At 36.4% G+C, this 13671-nt stretch overlaps 1 protein-coding gene across 3 annotated transcripts in view; it reads left to right on the forward strand.

Moving 5' to 3' along the window:
• crebbpa (CREB binding protein a) overlaps positions 1-13671 on the forward strand; it is an 86496-nt gene that overhangs the window by 43972 nt on the left and 28853 nt on the right. For all 3 annotated transcript variants that reach the window (XM_005161769.6, XM_005161770.6, XM_005161771.6), the window contains exons 3-5: positions 2809-2964; positions 3052-3295; positions 11634-11756. In XM_005161769.6, the coding sequence (XP_005161826.1) occupies positions 2809-2964; positions 3052-3295; positions 11634-11756 (523 nt within the window). The remainder of the gene's footprint in view (positions 1-2808; positions 2965-3051; positions 3296-11633; positions 11757-13671) is intronic.

Genomic DNA, 13671 nt, shown 5'->3' on the forward strand with positions numbered 1-13671 from the left:
CAACACTCGGATCATATTAAATAGGCTTGGGGCGATGGTCAGTGTTGTGTTACTGGTGTTAAACGGCAACACCTGTTCTGTCACTTGCCCACCGCTTCACCATCACCACTCAATTTAGATTTTTATTTAGTAATAAAATTTGTGTAGTTCATACTTGGGCTGCTCAATATGTTGTTTCAACATCTCTGTCACAATGTGTGAATCTGCATTGTCAATTTAGAATTTTAATTAATACTGATAATTATAATTAATACCACCAGGGCTTTACATTAACACCCGCCAAATGCGGGTAGATTTCGGCAGTGGCGGGTAAGACAGACACTCCCACTAGCCACTTTGGCTGGTTGAAAATAATTTTCCCTGATAATAATTCATAGACTGAACAAAAAGGGAGGAACGGGCACCTACCTACAGTCTTTCTGCTTTCAAGAGCTCCAGATTTGACTTATTGTAAGCAGCGCCAGTTGCTTTCGGTTTAACTATTCTTTGAAAAGATAATTTATGGGTCTATCATTAACCATGCGTCTATGATCATCCTTACATTATCACAAAGTATGTTTTTTACCTGCTTTCTTTTGCATTGATATGGTTTAATTATATATATTTTTTACAATAACATTGCTTTAATGGTAGAATAACTCCCCAATTTATGTGTAGTTTAACTGGTGATCTGGGACCCTTAGCCAAGACACATGACTGTGCATATGTTTTGTTAAATAAAAAGTATAGTATTCAGCTATATTTTGCTTGTTTTGACACATTTAAAATTTGTGGCCAAGAAATAATTAACTGTTTATTTATGGTGTGGTCCGAGATAAATTGGGTAAATCCTTCCATTTTGGGCTCTGAAAATTATGAAAACTAATTGTAATATATGAAACCCTGACCCGTTTGCTCATGATTGTTGAGCAAGCTCATACACGACACACCAAAAGTGAAATGAATGAGGAGACATGTAGAGATAACTCTAACTAAATCAAAATCAAATAATTTTCGCATGTCAAAGTCATATTTATGTGTATAAAATATATTGTCCCAACAATAAAACTGTGGCTAGTGAAAATGGCGAGTGGCTAGTAGCATTGGAAAACTACTAGCCACAGTGGCTGGTGGTCAAAAAAGTTAATGTTAAGCCCTGAATACCACAGTTCAGATCACATGATTTGTGGAATCATTGCAGTTTATTATAATATAATAGTGTGAAAGCTTTTTGTTTGGATGGGTTTTTAAGTCCTGTGACAGTATGACTTCAAGCGTGAATTTCTTAAGTTTGCTTCTTAAAAGGTTAATGTATTTGTTCATACAATGTGACTAAATAGTGTTGGCATAGATTTGATTATTAAATTGCTGTGCCTCATGACTGCGATAGCCAGAAAGGGCTGTTCATTTCATTTTTATCATTGTTATATATTTTCATCTCTGCTTTATTGTATTTTGTATATTTGTTTTAAAATGTTGAATATTTTATGCAGATGCGCTCACAGTCATTTTGTGAAATTTAAATTTTATTGCAACAAAACACTACCTGACAAAAGTCGTGTTATCGATTCCAGTTGCAAGACCAACAAAAAATAACTTGACTACTAGTTGATCATTAAGTAAAAGCGGCAGAAAGTAGATTTTTCTTATGAATGAGCTGTTGAACTTCATCCCAATCATCACAAATACTGCAGAAGACCTATTGGAACCCGCATGGACTGAAATTAGTCAAGTACGGTGAAAAGAAAAATCTTGGCTTAGGGTTACATTCAATATAGAGCTGTGCGAGAAATCTGCTTTGAGTCATTCCAGAGATGTATGGATGCAGTCTTCCAAGCTCATTGGAGTCAGACACAATATTAATTCTGTTTCTACTACACCATGACTTTATATTCTATACTGTACATTATTTCTGTTTAAGTGTCAAGACTTGTCTAAGCAAAGCCAGACCTCACTGTGCTAATTAAATAATTAAAAATCAAGGCATGATCTTATTTTATTCTGGTAAAATAAACATACTCTAGAAGCCTTTTGCCTTTCATATTAACCACTTCTGACACCAAATAATCAACTAGAAGTCAAGTTATTATGTGTTGCTCCTAAAACTTGCATTGGCGACGAGACTTTTGTCAGGAAGTGGATTAGGCATGGGCCGGTATTGGATTCTGACTGTATGATAAACTTGGATAAAAATATCACTATAGTTTCATGGTAGTTTCACGATATTGTGATTACTGCGCTAAAATATATTCTTTTCAAATGTCTGGGTAAAAAACAAAATCTTTTTACCCTCTGCAAACAATATATTCTATTTTTTTTAAAAAGATTTATGATTCTTTGGAGCAGTAAACACGTCAGGCTGTATAATTCAAATGAATCATTCAATTTAAAACAGCATCTTTGGATGTTTTTTTCTGCTGGAGATACTGCTCTAAAGAACTTTAAAAAAAGTAAATAAAAAATCTTACACGTACCTTCGGGACTGTATTACAGACAATTTTGGCCTTTTTAAAACCTTCACTTTTCTAAACCGCGGTATACCAAAACGGTTGTCGTCCCATGCCTAGTATATATTGAAATATCACAATGTCAGTTTATTCCAATATTGTGCAGCACTAGTTCCTACTTAGAATTACAAATATTTTACAAACATTTTTCTTTCGTTGCTGTGACCTTCTGTTTACCATTTATTCACAAAATATTGTGACGGAGTGCTAGGACATTCTCATGTTACAATTTTGTTTTGTGTCACTATAATGCTACAATTCATTTGTGTCACATCTTCTGTGGGCTCATGTGATCTAGTATGTTGTTTTCTTTGCTTTATAGATGGGCATGGCAGGTGGCAACAGTCCATTTGGGCAGTACCAGGCTGGAGGTCAACAACTGGGCACGAACGCACAGAATAAAGGCGCCCTTCCCAACAGCCTCCCCCCATTTCCAACTGACCTAAAGGGGGCGACTGTCACCAGCGTGCCAAACATGGTGAGTTTCCCCATCACAATAACAAACTGATCAAAACCAACAGATGAAGAAGTTGATTCAACGACACTGTTGTTCTCTCGCCCACAGCCCCAGCAGCAGCAGGTGTCGGTGGGCATGGTGGCGGGTCAGGGCGTATCGACGGGTCCCACGGCTGACCCGGAGAAGCGTAAACTGATCCAGCAGCAGCTGGTTCTGCTGCTTCATGCCCACAAGTGCCAGCGGCGCGAGCAGGCCAACGGAGATGTGCGAGCATGTGCTCTGCCACACTGCAGGACCATGAAGAACGTCCTCAACCACATGACGCACTGCCAGGCTGGCAAGTCCTGCCAAGGTGAGTCCACATGCAGTGCCCACCACTGGACAGATAACAGAAGGCTTTTCCACATGAGCTTTAATCCAGGTTTAGCATAAGTGACATGATCTACTTTAAACTCAACATGAGAAGTGAAAGAGATTCAGAGGTAGTCAAAAAAAAAAAAATTGCTTAAGGGGGCAAACAATATTGACATTAAAATGGTTATAAAAGAATGAAAAACTGATTTTATTCTAGCCAAAATAAACCAAATAAGAGAAGAAAAAATATTATAGGAAATACTGTAAAAACGTCCTTGCTCGGTTACACATAATTTGAAAAAAAAAAAAAAAGCGCCAATCATTTTGACTTCAGCTGTACATATTGCCAATATATTTATATAAAAAAATGAAAACAGGTTTTTTTTTTTTTGGGAATATGCTTTATTTTGCCTTGTAGGACAATGTAAATTCTTGGCTCTTTTGGTTTCTTCAGTTACTTGAATTTTTTTTGTGTCTTGTGTATTTTGTGTGTAGGAGTGCAGTAGTTATCTGTGTAAATCTGCTGTCGGTGCTCTTGTTTAGTCTCAGCACAAGCAGTAATGAGATGCTTTGCTCCTGATGTGGTGTTTTGAGCATTATGTGTGTCTTTGCTTTACCTAGACAGAGCTTTACTGCTAATGAATGTGCTTTGCTATTTGCATGACTTGCATGATATTTGAATGACTTTCTATTTTAAAAATAGTTACCCCATTGAGGTTTTTTATGGTCAAAGCGTTGGGTGAATAAATAATTTAAGATAAATTCCAAAAATTTATATATTTTTGTAAGTACAATTATATATATTTTTTTACTTTGCAATTCGACAAAATATAAACTTTGCAAGAAATAGTCACAATTTGGAGGAAAGAAATTATGTTGCAAGATAAATCAAATAATCAGTTTTGAGAGAAAGGAGTAAAATCTGTAATATAATTTAATAAAAATAATGATTGACCTCGGATCAGATTCACAAATTTGCATACATTTTAATGAGACATTTATAAAAGGAAAAGAAATAAAAATATTATTTTGCCTGTTCAGCAGAACCCACGATGGAACAAACAATACATTTGCTTCAAAATGTAATATAAATGAAAGGTATTATGAGGACAATTAATATTTTATAAAATAAAAGTCACCATTTTCCCATATAATCCAGACATGCAGCATTGGGAACAATTTGCTTCTTGGAATATTTACAAATCAAGTCATCAATTAAATTAAAATTACTTAACAACTAATCAATCAATCTACTAGGGCTGCTCGATTATGGGGAAAAAATCATAATCACGATTATTTTGGTCATAATGGTAATCAACTGATAATCGTTTTGAATAATCGTGTAAAAGTCAAAATTATTCGCCCTTCTGTGAATTTTTATTGCCCAAATGATGTTTAACAGAGAAATTTGGACAGTATTTCCTATATTATTTTTTTCTTCTGGAGAAAGTCTCATTTGTTTTATTTCGGCTAGAATAAAAGCAGGTTTAAATATTTTGAAACCTATTTTAAAAGCTCAATATTATTAGCCCCCTTAAGCAATATATATTTTTGATTGTATGCAGAAGAAACTACTGTTATACAATGACTTGCCCAATTACACTAATTAAGCCTTTGAATGTCACTTTAAGCTGAATACTAGTATCTTGAAAAATATCTAGTAAAATATTATTTACTGTCATCATAGCGACGATAAATGAAATCAGTTATTAGAAATGAGTTATTAAATCTGTTATGTTTAAACTGTGCTTTAATCATCTTCACTGTAAGAAAAAAAAAACTAGCTACAAAAGTCCTTCAGTCAAGAGCAGTGAGGGATTTTCTGCATTTGTTTTTTAGACTAATGATAAAAGCATTTGGCAGCAGGAATATTGCGCTCTGTCACTTTAGGAATAGTGCGGCTCTGATATGGTTTGTCTTTCACATGTCTTTTGATTCTCAACTTGTTTTTTTATTACACACAAATAATTTTTTGTTTATTACAAATGAGGGTTAATATGAATAATCACTAAACACAGCGCTTTGACACAAATGTGCATGTATTTGACCATTAAAGCATTCACATTAGGATGGCGTTAGATGTGTGTGCTCTGCTCGTCTCCGAGGCTTAGCGCAGCACACACACCCAACAGCATGTGCTTTTTCATGCTTTTAAAAAATATGAAAGATTGGAATGTACATTGATGAATAATTAGCATCCCGTGCTGCAAAACTTATATTACTGTACATGCTTTTAGTCATTTTCACGTGGAACTGAGCTTTGCAGAGCAACAAATTTGTACAACTGGAGAGGGGGCGGTATGTGATGCAATAATCGTTTATCTCAGTTAATGGTTCTTCATAATCGTTAGAAGTCGAAATCGGATTTTCGATTAATTGCACAGTCTTACAATCTACACCTTTTCCTTCAAATCAGAGAGTTTATTAATATATCTTCCTCCAAAAAATTACTCTTCCCTATATACAAAATGATATCAGATAACGCATTAGTTCTACCATCCACTAAATGAAAATCAAATTTTAATTCATTACTCCCAATGCTGCTTTCTGGACTCAAATTTATAAACAGAAAATAAAGTTGTTATTTTGAGGAGAGAAAAAAAACAGTTATAATAAAGTTACAACAGACACAGTTACGAGAAAAAAACAATTGCAAAATTGTCTATGAACTTGCATTAAAGAGAAAAAGTGAATCTATTTGTTAAACTGATGTTTGGCATCATATAGAGCAGTATTTCTCAACCATGTTTCTAGGGTACCACCAGCTTTGCACATTTTCCATGTCTCCTTAACCAAACACCTGATTCACATCATCAGCTCCTTAGCAGAGACCTGTAATAAGCGTGACAGACAAAGGACACATCCAAAACATGCCGTGCTGGTGAACCTCCAGAAATGCAGATAAAGAGTGTTTGAACCTGGAAATTTGTGACCTCTAGGCAACAGGTTTGTAAAAGTAAAGGTTTTAAAATGCTACAATTGGAATTGGAATTATTTAGCCTGACATGTTTACTGTCATAAAACATTTGTTTCTTATATATTGTGTTCAATTGCAAAAAAGATGTAGATTTTTTTTTTTTATTTAGACATTTAAAAAAAAAAAACTTATTTTAGAGCAGTAATTACAATACTGCAAAACCGTGATCTGTTTATTCGAGGTTATCATACCCTCTTAAAATCTTATGCCTTGTGATATCCGACTTAACATTTTTTCGTATGCATTTTTGAAGTAAATTTCGCTCCCCGCACCTTTCAGTTAACACCGGCAGCATTTCATTGACGCACTCAGGGAATTTCCCAAGCTTCTTTTCCAGCATATAACAGGCCATTTAGAGTGAAAATGTGGCTCTTTCGGCTATAATGCAGCATTAAGGAGTTGGCAGACGGCAGGAGAGGCTTGCGGCGACCCGATGCCGTCCGGCTGTTTGCTCTCAGTGCTTCAGTTGTTGTTGGATGAAGAGCACAGGGCTTCATTTCAACTCAAACACGAGCCAGTGCCAACCATGCCCTCTGCTCTGCCAGCTCATTTCCTGTTGTTCGCTGGCTGCCGCGACACCCGTATCTCGCTCTCTTTTGGACTCTAGGAAGAAAAGGCATTAAAGTTGTCTAGCGATCCTTTTTGAGAGCTTGATGTCTTGTCAGAATGCATCATCCAAACCAGGAGTGACATCATAAATCACTCCAGTGAGTATTCATAACCTTGTTAATACCAGAATCGAGGTCTATGACAATCTGACTGCTTCAGTGGCAATGTTCATGTAATATAAATATTAGGTGAGTAAAGGGCACAGTTCTTTAGATTAATCATTCTGCACGTTTTGAGCTGTTTAAAAATGTTCTCAACAGCCACTCAGATTTTAGCGGGCAGAGCCGGATTATCCAATGGGCATTAAGAGCACCCAGGGGATACAATTTCAGAGTATCTGTTTAGGCTAAGTGCAAATAGCGCACCTCGTTTTAATAAGCTATTTGCACTATTTTCTCCCATCAGTGTCTGATCGACATAGACAACATAACTAAACAGTGTATATAACAACAGTGTGAGTGGCGTAAAGCTCACAGAAAACTGTTATAGCGCGATCGCTCACCAACCCAGTTCGACTTTACCATCTGCTGAACTTATTTTTTTTTTTCTCCTCATTACATATCAGATTGGAAGTATATTTTCTAATTAGGAAATATTTTTTTAAATAAAGTAACTGTGATGGTCACAAGTGCCTTGTGGGTATTTAATAATGTTTGGCCTATTTTCATATGTGTATAAACTAAATCTAAATAGTTATTTTAAATATTTTATAAATAGTTATTTTCACCTTCTGTTAAATGTTAGCGACATCTTAATAGAATATATTTGTATTAACAATGTTAGCTGCCCTAATCTGGGCCTGTTAGCGCAAAAATTGATATTTTTAAATTTTCATTACTGATCGGTACTGAATTTGATATAGAGGTAATTTATAGTAGTAATAAATTAATTAACTAATTGCTTGTGCTTGTGAAATACATGCGTCTGGGAGCATATCGAAGTACTGCAGATATTACCACATTATTGCTGCTTTATATGCATTTTTATTAATGAATTTTTATGTCGCAAGTTGAACTTGTTGAATAGTTGAGTTGAATTATTCCTGAATTTATTCTCATCTTTATAAGCAGATGAGCAACTCATACGAGTTTGCATGATTCTGTGCAGGGCATCATTGTTGGACCCTTTCCATCTGACAATAACTTAACTTGTGTGCAAAATTAAACAAATGTAGCTTTTTTCTCTCCATAATAAGTAAGTTGAGAACGCAGAAGACACGCATAAGAGATGTCATTTGATCAAGTGTCTGGATTTACTGATGTTTGGGATTGTCAGCCTGTTTTGTGAGGTATCTTTGCAGATTCTTATTAGCAATAGACTTTTAACCACGTTTCGGTTATTATTATTATTGAAAACGAACAAACATTGAAAAAAAACACATTTTCGTTAACTGAAATAATAAAAAAAAAAAGATCTAACTGAAACTGTATTTTGTATTTAAAAACTAACTGAAACTAACTAAAATTGTAGCAAAAATGTCCTTTGTTTTCGTCTTTGTAAATGTATTTAATACATATTGTTAGCCTTTTAGAAGTAAATCTATCTTTTCTGCGCTGCCCGGTGTTTGACCCGTATGGTACCTCAGAGTCTGTAATCCCACTGTCATTAGCCAGATCATGCCGGTCCTCTTCCAGTCATCCCTGCCGTTGCTCCCGAGACAAAACGATGTCTGGACATGACAGCAGCATAGTGACAACATTAAATTTGACCCGAGCAGACACTTAAAAGTATTCATTTAACACATAAGTGTTCAGTAATGTTTTTTTTTATTATTGTATTAGTGGTCGAGATTGCGAACAAATCATTCTTTTTAATCAGATCTTTTAAGTGAACCGGTTGAACTAATTTACCAAATCGAACTGAATCATTTAAAATGATTTGTTTTGAGTATCGTTAAGCACTTTTCCACAAACAACTTAATTTTTACATGCCTGATACCCCCTCTGAAGGCTGATTTATACTTTTGCGTCAAACTGCGTCGCTGACGTGCACCTCTCAAAAAATGTAACTACACATCGCAACGACGCGTAGCGCAAGCTCTTTGATTGGTTGGCTTAGTAGCGCTGACGAGTCTGGGCGGGACCGAGAGCCTCGCGAGCGGCGCGAAACCAATGGAGTGATTGTGTGTGATGAAGTGTGGAGTCCCTTGAAGGAGCTCCAGATGGAAAGTTTTGTTTTGTATTTACCTCATAGTTAAAGTTGTTGCACGTCCGCCGGTTCCTGCCTCAAAATGAGCGAGTTTGAGCCACTTGTACATCCCGGAAGAGTTCAGGAAAAGCAAAAAAGCAGCGAAGAAACTCGACACAGAGGAACATTTACACCTCACTGCCAACTAGCGTTTCGGAAGTGTTAATGCAGACCAACAGAGACGGCGTGCAGAAGTATAAATGCACAGCCACGCGCGTTGCATTCGCCGTGGGTTACGCCGGTCACTTGACACAGAAGTATAAATCAGGCTTAACTCTAAATGAACTATTATATACTGAGTTATTCAGTTATTGGAACAGTGCACTGAGATCAGATTTGAAAAGTGGTGAACCCATAATACTGCGCATGTGTGAGTCAGTGAAATGAAACCCAAACTGTAAATGACAGCCTGCTGTAACTGAACTAAACTTGAATCACTGCAGCGTGGATAAACCGAGGGCTTAAATGAGAAGATTTGGCTAAACATAAGTTTATTTCATAATAGAAAATCATAATGAAATTTAAATAAGTGAATTATGCTTCAGTTAGGTTGCAAAACCTAATGTAAGAAACTTTTCAGATCATGCTGATGTTTTAATTGACTGAATTATGATTGTTGACTACATAGTTTTGATATGTTGAGTCCAAAAAAAAAAGGTCTGGTTCACGTTGAAGATCTGAACTTCCCAGCACTACTGTGCATTTAACCACAGAAGCAGCCTTGCACACATTTTAATTAAGGCTGCTATCTTGTGGGCTGTTGTATTTGAATTTTACAATGGATAGATGGTAATGGTAGATGGTATTGTTCTTGTGTCCAAAAAAATTGTGGTTAATCTGTGGTTCAGTTTTTATTATACAATATTTATTCCGAGGATTTTGAATCTTCCTTCTAACTAGGGCTGGGCGATATAGCAAAAAAAAAAAAATCTAGGTTTTTTATAAAGTTTGACCGATTCACGATTTTTTTATTATTATTATTATTTTTTATTGTGTTACTAGTTTTTTTTTATTGTGTTACTATTCACGAGTTAAATAGCGTTGATGAAGATTTGAATAAAATATGAAATATTTGTGTAAATATTGCACTTCCAGGAATACAGAGGTATTTTTGCTAGTTTTGTTGAGCCTAGGAAAGATTGGCTTTCAGCTCCGCTTTGACTTTGTATCTTTTTAAGAAAAAGGCAGCAGTATTAAAACCTGTCATTCAATCAGAAGACAGTGGAAGAAAAAGGACTGAACATGGAAACTGTAAAGCCTAATTTAACCCAATGTGTGAAGTTGTGGACGTATAGTAGGAGCAAATACAAGCACCAGATGCGTCTAATATAAAATAATATATTAAATCTATTTTTCTTTTTTTCCCCTTTTAAATACCGATCATTTGATGCACTTTGCTCCACTCTCTATTATGCTGGCTGATCTGTCTGGTTTTCAACTAGGTCCGCTAAATGACGTCATGGGATACTTTCATTTTCACTGCTACAGTCCCTCACCTCTACTCGTGTTCAAACCAAAAGATCGGTGCGGTTTTTCACATGGCAGGCTTTTACGTCCTTCATACATGTTGAGATCGAGTTTATCGACTTGATGAGGGAATATGTCTTGACAATCCACACAGTTGTGCAACAAGTAAAATTCTACATGACTTAACGCTTTAACAGGCAGTCAAGCAGGTCGCACACCAGAAGTGCCGCGACTCGGCGCGAACATGAAAGTTTAAACTATCACACACCAAACGCGCACATTCACATGATATTTAACGTGAAACTAATCAGATGGCGCTCTGTGGGCCGGCTGAAATATGAACTGCTTCGTGAATCGTGGCTGGTCGGCACCGGTGTGTGTATAGAAACCTGTTTAGAATTCTAAAATCCATGGCGTGGTGTGGCGCGGCGCCGAGAGGCGCTTCTGGTGTGCTTCCTGCTTCATACAGAGAGTGAACCCAAGCGCATTGGTGCCATTATAATGTATTAAATATATATATTTTTTTTAATCTCGATTTCTCGATTTCATTCAAAATAAAATCGTCTTAAAACGTAAATTCGAATGAATCGAAAAAATCGGAAAAATCGCCCAGCCCTATTTCTAACAAATATCCTAATTTACAAAAAACCAACAATCAAAAAATTAAAACTAATACTAAAGACTAGTAGAAATAAATCTAGTAAATCTACCTCTTAAGCTAATTAAAACTAACTGAATCTGAAAAAGTCTAAACTAAATAAAAACTAATAAAAAATCCAAAACTGTTATAACCTTGCAGTGTATGGAGGATGGCCCCTCCCCCTACTAAACACTGCAACACCATCTATTTTGCCTGTTGTTGTTTTTTTTTTTTATTATTACTCACTTCCTGTGAAGGCAGATGGGATTGTTTTCTCCGTGTTCAGTGAAATCAGTGCATGTGTATGTGTGTGCGTGTGTGTTGCTGATGGATCCATGAAGAGCTGTTCTCCCAACAGACCTTTTTGTTCCTGGTTTTACAGCTTTTGGACGCTTGTTTTTTATTATTTTTATTTTTTTTGTGCTCAGTCTTTGTTGTGTGTGTGTGTCTTTGCAGTGGCTCACTGTGCTTCATCGAGGCAGATCATCTCGCACTGGAAGAACTGCACCAGACATGACTGTCCTGTCTGCCTGCCCCTGAAGAACGCCAGCGAAAACGCTAATAAACACAACCAGCAACGTGAGTCTTTCCTCCCACAAGCATCCTCCTCTGTTGTCTTAGTTTGTTAGTTAACACTTTATTTGTCCCTTAGGTGCAATTCAATTTGTGTGCATACAAGGAGCATATAGTACAATTCATAAATACACATACATATACAGCAGGGAAATTAGGTATTGAACATGTCGTGTTTTTTCTTGGGAATAATATTTCTGAAGGAGCTGTGGACATGGAATTGAACCAGATTTTGGTAAAGACCCAAACAATACTAACATTAAAAATTAAAACAAAACAATCTGAAAAATGAGTGATGTGTAATAACAATGAAATGACACAATGAGAAAGTACTGAACAACTGAAATATTAAATACTAAGGGTGTCACGATTTTGATTTTAAATCGAAATTGATCGAAATTTATGCTCAATTTGGATTATCGAATCAAAAAATAGAATCATCGATGCTGCCACGCCCCCAATGTCACATCAGCTTGGCTTGCCAAGCGGGAAAAACAGGCTTGTTGAAGTGCTTGTTAAACTGTGCAGACGCAGGAGAACCGTCGACAGGGCTTAAACTTTCAGGGCTCGACAGTAAGGACTGCCCGATGGCCCGGGGCCAGCATGCGAGACGCTCGGGTCAGTGTACAGTGCTGCCTTGTTGCGTACCAGATCGAGCCAGAGCTGTGTGCTACGACTGTCTGTCAATTGTGTGCAAATACAATCTTACGGTGCTTTCACACATAGACGTTTGTTTTGGAATCTGTCTCGTTTCCTCCATTAGCGTGGTTTGTTTGGCATATATCCAGCAGTTGCGCTCGCATCCGCGCCAAATCAATCAGTCCGAGATCGCCTGAATGAGACGGTCTCTGTCCTATTGAGCAGATCGATTGTAGCGAGAAAACAAAACAATGCAACAAACTAACGACCCAGGCTATATCACAGTGTATTATGATTTTGTAATAGCCATATATATACAACTTTATGAAGAGAGAATGATGAGCAGGGCGAGATTCATTCTTACCGGTAGATGCGAAAGTGAAAGCATGCTGAAATATTACCGAGAGCTGTTTATCCAGCCTGATCTCGGTTTATCCGTTAGGAAAATTGACCGAAGTTACTATCTGATCATTTTTTTCATGTTTTAATCTTATAATATGTTGTGTTAGGCCAGTTGTTTTGTTCTTTCTTTCGAGCTGTCAGTGCGGAAATGATCAACATTGATCTGCTTCGCGATCTGATGCAGTCTCGGCTCATCTGCTATATATAACATGTCTCTCTATAATTTAAGCCTAAAATGCAGAATTCTAGCCAACGTTTCTTTAATAGATTGATTAATTCCATAGATAGATTTTTGGTAATTATGTGTGTAACTTACCTTTATTCATTTACTGTATGAGTTGGTTATGGGTAAAACAAAAGACCATGCAGGTCAGGTAGTTTAAACGGTAGGCTACAAATAATTAATTCGTTATTAATTAATTAATTGTTCATAATCGAAAATTGAATCAAATCATAACTTAAGAATCGAAAATGTAATCGAATCGAGGATTTGAAGTATCGTGACACCCTTATTAAATACTTTTATATAAAAGGCTTTTTGGTAATGGCAGCTTTAAGATGCCTCTCATATGGAGAATGAAATCACATGTATTGCTCAGGTGTGAATTTTTTTTTTTTTTTTTTCACAGACTTTAACAGAGTGAAAGAGTAAAAATTTAGATGGTTCTGTGGGTCTCGTCTTTTCAATCTGATCTTTAATTTGTATTGTCTATTAGATTCAAGTCAGAAGATTGGCTGGGCCATTCTACAGCTTGATTTTCTTTCTCTGAAAGCATTTGAGAGTTTCCTTGGCTGTGATTTGGGTCATTGATTTGCTGAAGTGTCCAACCTGGTTTCATCTTCATCATCCTGCTAATGAAGATGTTGTACTAAAGCAGCT

Source organism: Danio rerio, chromosome 22 (assembly GCF_049306965.1).
Source record: "Danio rerio strain Tuebingen ecotype United States chromosome 22, GRCz12tu, whole genome shotgun sequence".
Taxonomy (NCBI): Eukaryota; Metazoa; Chordata; class Actinopteri; order Cypriniformes; family Danionidae; genus Danio; species Danio rerio.